The sequence below is a fragment of the Leptonotus elevatus genome, chromosome 13 (genome assembly GCF_054856555.1).
Source record: "Leptonotus elevatus isolate MCC_2025b chromosome 13, RoL_Lele_1.0, whole genome shotgun sequence".
Classification (NCBI taxonomy): domain Eukaryota; kingdom Metazoa; phylum Chordata; class Actinopteri; order Syngnathiformes; family Syngnathidae; genus Leptonotus; species Leptonotus elevatus.
Genome location: NC_141251.1, coordinates 1,644,398 through 1,652,329, shown reverse-complemented (window position 1 = coordinate 1,652,329; position 7,932 = coordinate 1,644,398). Strand labels below are relative to the sequence as shown.

Sequence of the window (7,932 nt, the reverse complement as noted above, 5' to 3'; positions counted from 1 at the left end):
AAAGGCTTTCTCCAGTTTCACTCCCCGTGACCTCATCAGCGCGATGGCGGCTTTTATGAGCTTTCCTTCTCGGCGCCCACACGCCACCTTAACACGTGCCAGGACGCGCGCACTCACACTTTTCACGGGTCCGGGACACCGTCAAACTTCAGTTTTTCACGAGCTGCCGTCAAGATTTCCAACCCGAGACATCTCTTAATAACTGGGCGAGACCACGGCTTAGGCAACGGACGGACTGACTGACTGCTTCCAACTTTTGACAAAAGCTCTTTTCCATCACATTGTGACGTGGAAGAAGCAAGTCAAACGCGGAACGAGAACAAAAACGGGCGCCATGTCAGGATCAACAAAAGGGATTGAGAAATGACTTTTTCCAAGTTTTCACTTGATGGCGAGGTGTCCCATTACTTTTGTTGACGGCCCCATTTTGAAAAGGGGAACTTTTCAACCCGCTCAGTCTGTCATTTAAGAAAAGGACTGCGCAGTTATTGCAACTCTGTACCAAAAGCACCACTGCGTTTGATTTAGAGGTTGATAAACAGAACCTACGCGTGTTCTCTCTGCGATCCGGAGCCATTTTTAGTCTAGCGAGGGATTCTCTTACACCGAAAGCTCATGTTTTACACCATTGCCTTTCTACCGCCCAGAGAGAAGTTGCCTTCGTGTTGCTGTTAGTTTGATCAGCCATTTTAAAATTAATCTCAGTTTTAGTCCAGTTTCAATCATGCTTGTAATTTTTTTTAATCAGTTACTCAACCTCATCCTGTTTTTATTTATTTTATTATATAAAATGTTCGCTCATCTTTTTTATTTTTTTTAACCTTTCACCTTAAATCCACCTCCTGTTTGTCCCATGTGTATGTTGCATGTTGCACTTGCTAGCTGCATATTTAAACGGGGGTTAGCAGACACAAGACTTTACAAAATCACATAATTTCCGTCTGGTTTTTCTTCATGAACTAAAATGTCCATAGATTTGAGTCCAGTTTTTATTAAGTTAAGTAGATTTTCATCTCGTCTTCATTAGTCGCCAAAAATGCAGACTGATTTAGTCCCAAGTTTTATTGTTTCTTAGTGAGGGTTTTAGTCTAGTCTAGTTGTACTCCGGTGAAAATGTCTGTTGACGAAAATATTTGTGTTTAGTTTTTGTTGCCGAAATGAACACGAGTTGCTGTGCTTGAACGCAGCACAGCGAGTACACCAAGAGCGGTGATGATGTTGACAGTTGTGATATTTTTTTCCCGTTGATGTCAATTAGTCTAGTTTGATGCTCAGCCTGCAGCAGCACAACTTGTGTTAACAAGAGTATGAATCTAAAAACATTTTACATTTAGAACAGATTTGAATTTTTTTTTAGATTCATCGTGAGTTAACTATTGAAAAAAATAAAAAAATTAAAAATAAAAAAAATAAAAAAATAAAAAAAAATAAAAAAATCTATTGAAGTCATGCGATTAATTCCGATTCGAAATTGTAATCGCCTGACACCCCTCATTTTTTTGTCATTCATTTTGTATTTGATTGTACGCCAGAATGTCCAAATATTGCTTTTTGAGTCGCACAAAACGTTGGGCACCGTCTTCGACGCATGAAGCCAAACGCTTTTGCAAAACGCCAGAAGACGGACGGCCCCCTGCGTGGCCGCAAACAACAAACAGTCCAAAAAGGTCACTTAATGGGCGGCTGGCCGTCGCGCCAAAAGCCGGAGGCACACCTGAGCTCACTCCGTATCACAATCAGTACGTCGAGAAAAACTCAAGAGGGGGTCGCGGCTAAGCGGCCGTCAAGATTGCTTGTCCCGTCTGCGCGCTCACGTTTCGGACAGGGAGGAAAATGAAAGGCAAGGATGATGCTGCGTCCAATTGCGCCAACGCACGTTCGGCCCCGGGACAGAACCAGTGAACCAAGAGCTCGCCGGCCGCAAAAAAAAACCAAACACGGCAACTCAACGACAAAGGAAGTTAACGTCAAAACCACCGACAATGTAATCCACTCTCAAGTGGAAATGATTGCAAGTTATCATCTCCCAGCAAAGTGCCGCATCTGATTAACCTTGATCAAATATTTCTTTGTGTTTGTGTGTGTGGAAAATGTATTCTATTGGTGGCCCAAGGGGGAGGCGGCAGCCAGCCCTTTACCATGATTAGGTATTCCGCATATTCGGGTCTCAAGTTCAGCACAGGGGACCCGCAGGCTCTCTCAGAACCTGGATTATATTTTGCTATCTTCTATTTACCGCGGCTTTTATAAAAACAAACAAATGAGATAATGTGAATGGGGAGTCTGGGATTAATTTCGAAGCAGCTGATTAGCGTGCGTGTGTCCTGGGATAATGATGTCTGGGACCAAGCCGAAAAAGCCTCCAGGCTACAAAATACACGCACTCCCAGATTCTACCAGACACCCCTCCACCCTCTGGCACGTGCTCCGTTTCCTTCTTTGTGTCGTTTTAGGGCGGGGGGGACAACTTGTGGCCCGTGGGCCATATAAGGCCTCGTGAGAGCATTTGATCCGGCCCAGAATCCTAACCAATTCAGGAACTGTGATTAAAAAGACAAAGAAAGATAAAAATGTCATTTTTCATAAATATAGCGTGGAGTCCGGCCTTCATTTCCACGTAATTTGGTCAACAATGGGAAAGACACTTATATGAATAAATAAATACAATCAAATTCAGCTGTTTTCTTATGCTGCCTTAGTTTTATGTGTGTACATTTCTCTTTTCCAATAAGTTATTGATTCAAAATTTGAGGCATTCGTAGACAAGGCAATCCTTTTTGACTTTTGCAAATGGGGGGGGGGGGGGGTCACACATTAAAATGTAAAAGTGCATTACAATCAAGACAAACAGCTTGATAAAAATCATGCGAGTTGCTCAATTTACATGCATTGCCCTTCGAACTCTGTGCATAAATAATCCCAACTAATCAATAAAGCCATCCGCTCTTGTCTTCATCTAGTGCAGCAAATTTACGCAAATTCACACAAAATCACACGTACCTCCAAAAACACCATCTATTGAAATGTTTGCCTCATCCTGGCACTTCAGTTCACACATCCCTCTGGTGTGTTGCAACAACAGATTCTTAAGGGTGGTTTGCTTTGGTGAGGGAAGCGGGGATAAGTGAGGCTGCATTCAAAACGTGCTCGCTTCAACATTGTACACTGCACCTTTAAGGGCAACTCGAAGAACTTTGTGCGAGGAGAGGCTCAAACAGTAAACAATTGTGCAAGCTATTCACAAATTGACAATTTGTTTTAACAAGTAAATCTTTTTTTAGGCTACAATTAATATTTAGAATTACAAATTTAGCAATAATATTTATCACCGTAAAAAGAAAAAAAGAGCAACATTTCTTACTATTTTTGTGGCATTGGTATTACTTTCAAAAGGCTGATTGAAGTGTCAATGAAAAAAAAAATGTGTCAAATGAAAGATTTTGTACGTATCTGTGAACACCCTGTTTTTATAAGCTGCGTCAATTGGGAGATTTATCTTCACACAAATTGAGTGGAAAAAGTAGATCACTACGATACTCACACAAGCAAGAGTCTCTTTTATTGATTCGAGGAACAAAGTCTTCTAGAAAAGCTGATGGAACAAATCAAGTGAAAGTCAATGCAGCACCCTGATCAGGTCCAGGCTTATGCGTCCCCTCGCCGCGTCCACGTCTAAGACGCGCACCTCCACCCTCTCCCCGGGCCCCAGCGCCAGGCTGCGGCGGCGCTGGCTAACGGGCAATTTGTCCAAAGTCATTTTGCTCTTATGGATGAGCCCCGAGCGGCCCACGCCGATGTCTACGAAAGCCCCGAACAGACACGCGTTATCCACCCGGCCCGTCAGGACTGCGCCCACCTGCAGGTCGTGAATGGATACAATGCCCCGCTTAAAGTCCTCCTGCCCAAAATCTGGGGATGGCAAAGAGACAAGATCAGATCAAATCAGTTGCTTTGTTTGTTTTTTCGTCTTCTTCTCCCCCGCGGCGAAGGGGAAAAGGGATGCAGGGGAAAATAACGGCAGGACGTGAAAGGACGTAGGGATTACATTTCGGGAAGTAACCAAATCCTCGTCTTTGCATATTTCCACATTTTTGCCAAGCCTCCTTTCCATGTGATATCTTTCTTCCTTTTTGTCGTTTTAAAGCAAACAATGAAGGCAAGGAAATAGTCCGGGCCAATTATTCCCAACAACATTGGTAGCGTCGGTCCATCTGTTTACTCAGCTGAGCATGAAGTGGTGCTGGCGTGCAACCCAAGAAGATACTCGATGAAACAAAGAACCTTCATTTTTCACATTCTGATAATGGAGGGCGGGAAATTTGTTATATATATATATTTTTTTCTCAGTGACCTGGAAATCAGACCTTCATTGTTCTCAGCCATTTTAAGTCATATCCATTCTTTTCGGTTGACTATTCAGTTTGGATAACCTCATAAAATATCACTCGACTTTATCATTCCTTTATAATAAGACCACTACTAATAGATGACTAGTAGATTAATTACACAGATTATGGATTCAATGCATACAGCTTTTGTTGAAGTAGCAGCACTTTCTATCGAAAGGTTTATTATTTAATTATTTAATTTGATGTCAGTTAAACATTATTGTACATTGTATTCATAACAATACTACTTTTAATAATCCATGAAGTTGAAGGGAAGTATTTGACTAACTGCTGCCACTACGAAGACACACTTTCATTTAGGTTGAAAATGGATAAAGGAACAACTCAGGGTTGTCTGCGTGTGTGTCTGCGTGTGTGTGTGTGTTGCGTGAGACGGACTTACCTTGGCGTATGTCAAAACCAGGAGGCTGGGTGAGGCCCTCCATGATGAGCCTGAGGGTCTCGGGCGTGGTTCCTACCGTTCTGGACAGCTCGTCGATGCCGCAGCCGGCAACTTTCTGGTCCACGCTCTGTTTGAGATGCGCGCTCCCGATCCCGCTGGCATTCCCGCCAATCAGGGAAAGGAACCTGGAGATGAGGATTACACATGCAATTAATGGAGTTGTGTTGGGCGAGCTTCTCTCACGGGTTGCATGGGGATCAATCGGTGACGCTGTTGTATCAAATTGATATGCAGATCGCTCAATGTTTGCATGAAGAGTAACTGAGAACTCGGACAAAGACGCACTCGGACCTGAGGAGAAACGAACCGAAATTTGTGTCAGAACTAACACTTAAATGTAATGGCACTACTTTTCTTCCCCCCTCCTTTTTTTTTTTTTTTTTTTACGCATTGGCTCCCAAAAACGTATAAATACGTTCCATTTTAAATGTTTCAAGACGTTATTTCATTTTTTATGTTTTTTATGCTAGAGCAGGGGTGCTCAAGTTCGGTCCTCGAGAGCCCCTATCCAGCCTATTTCCCATGTTTTCTCCACTAACACACCTGATTCATGATCAGGATCGTTATCAGCCTTCTGCAAAGCTTGCCGATTGGCTGATCATTAGATTCAGCTGTGCTGCAGGAGGGAAACATGGAAAACAGGCTGGATAGGGGCTCTCAAGGACCGAACTTGAGCACCCCGGTGCTAGAGCATAGAGAAGGCTTTGATGCGGCCTCTGAACTGCAGAGAACGGTTGAGGAAATGCTAGTTATTACAAAAACGGCCAGCAGAGCAAAAGAGATCAACCAGGGCCACGTTGAAAAAAAGGCTAATTTACCCACAGGTGTATACAGATTTGTCAATAAGGATGAAACTTAGCTATATTCTAATGCTGAATGCTGCAAAATGGAAACAGATAGAAATTTTAATCTTTCTTTTGGTAGGTTCCATGTTTTTATAGCAATAGAAAATCCAGTAAAACTAACAGGATTGCTTCAGCGAAAATGGCTGCGAGTGAATGAGCTAATAGGTAGCCAGAAGCAAGAACAAACACGATACATGCAGACTGTTCGTTATCTTTTTTAAATTTCGGCCAAACACGTTTTGTAGGTCTCAACTGACATTTCAGTGGAACACGGGCTTCTTAGTTTGTGGCAGAGTTCCGTCCGTATAAACAATCACTAAATGACACGAAGAAAGTAGTAAAGTCCTAGCCGACATCATAATAATGCGCCTGTGCTAAATAAAACGCACATTTACTGTATTCCCTTGTAAAAAAAACAAAAATAAAACTCAGGTAAATGCATCCCAGTGGGCTATAATCGCCGTGACACCTCATCTCCACTTGTGAAGGCCGCCAGAAAAATCTCCTCTTTTGGGGATGTTGACACCCATTAAAACCTGACCCAAAGCTATTAACGTGACTATATTCCGCAGCAACTCAAACTGGCATGAGAACCAGAGTGGCACATAAAGCTTATGGAAAAATGTATGTATCGGGTATGTGTGTGTGTGTGTGTGTGTGTGTGTGTGTGTGTGTGTGTGTGTGTGTGTGTGTGTGTGTGTGTGTGTGTGTGTGCGTGTGTTATTTACAGTACTGTACAAGCTTTCCACAGCTGGTGATAGATGTGAATGCATTAGCCTGTGTGCGTGGACCAGCTGGGTGGTGTCTGTGATGGATGTCGCTTGCTGGCAGCCTGACGCCAGGCAGACCCCATTCCGCAACCCCCCCCCCCCCCCTCCACTCCCCTCCCCCAGCTGTCCCACCCACTCGCCACAGTGATGGACTGAACAGGTGGGCACACACATAACAGTTGATTCATAGAAAATGCTTATTTGGCAGCGGCGGGGACGGCGCGGCTGTAAGGGGACGCGGCTTGTGTACAAACATGTGCGAGACAGTTGCGTCGACATGCGCCTTCCTACTTTCTTGATATTAAAAAAACATCTTCCAAAACCATGTTTTTTGTTCCTTGGTGGCTTTTTAGTGGTCCGAATAATGTTGTAATCTTATTTATGATTTACTGCCTTTTGTTTACATGACACTTGGTAGAATTTTGTGAAGTTGTAGTGAACGCTGTAATTGAAGTGGATAAACTGTTTATCATATTAATTCATGGTTCATTTGCCTTTATTTAACCTATTAGGCCTAACATTTATGTATAATCAGATGAATGTATTGTTTGTGTTTATTCAATAAGACACGGGATGAGGATCTTGGAAAAAAAATATCACATATTAAATTGCAATGGCAATAATAAGATGGGGGGGGGGGCATCTCAACTAGATTATTTTTCAAATTGTTCAGCCCTACTGTGTATGTGTTGTATATGGTTACAAGGGGGGCTCGGAGGGGCTGGTGCAATGTGTGGGCTGTGAGCAGTAATGGGGATCCGGTTTCTCTAATGTGATGAAGGCGATATTCCTTGCACACCTCACACAAGCACACATTCCTCTGCCATCCTCCCTCCTGTCAACGTTATATACTGGATTGTATTTAGGGATGTGTGACAAACAGATCCTTTTTTCTTTTTTCTAATTTACTGCAGGCCGTTAATACCTTGACTTAGAAAACAACCCCTCAAATACATTAGACTGCTGTATTTATTTAGCCCCTCAGGAACATTTTTTTATTCACTATCTGCCAAACTGCTGCTTGTTGTGAAGTTGGCTGCCACCATAGCAAGTCTGTTTTTACATGATAAAACTGCTGTTGCTTATTTTGTTTAATATAACAAATAATTAGGGCTGCTCGATTATTTAAAAAAATATTCATCACGATTTTTGTAATAATTATTTATTATGCAAACTATCTTGTTTTGGGTACAAAAACGAGAAAATGTTTCAACATGTAAAAAAAAACACTATCTTATTATTATTATTAAATTTTTAAAAAAATCTTTGAAACACTATTTATGAAAGAAGACTTGACTTGACCAAACAAAATTGATCAAATTCGTTTTTTAAATTTAAAAAAAAAGGTACAAACTTATAAATTCAAGTATGGTTTCCTTCTATAAACAAACATTGGAGTGCATTGGAGTTGACTTGCTGTGCAGTTATAAATTATCACAGAAATGCTGTAACATTTAAATAATTTC

The 7,932-nt window shown here is 42.0% G+C and overlaps 1 protein-coding gene across 1 annotated transcript in view; it reads right to left on the bottom strand.

The window, feature by feature from the left end:
* Positions 1–3,540: 3,540 nt before the first annotated feature.
* srbd1 (S1 RNA binding domain 1) overlaps positions 3,541–7,932 on the bottom strand; it is a 43,175-nt gene continuing 38,783 nt past the window's right edge. Inside the window, exons 19-20 of the mRNA XM_086093769.1 lie at positions 4,792–4,976; positions 3,541–3,909 (exon numbers count right to left, since the gene is read on the bottom strand). Of these exons, the coding sequence (XP_085949895.1) occupies positions 3,617–3,909; positions 4,792–4,976 (478 nt within the window). The 3' untranslated portion in view covers positions 3,541–3,616. The remainder of the gene's footprint in view (positions 3,910–4,791; positions 4,977–7,932) is intronic.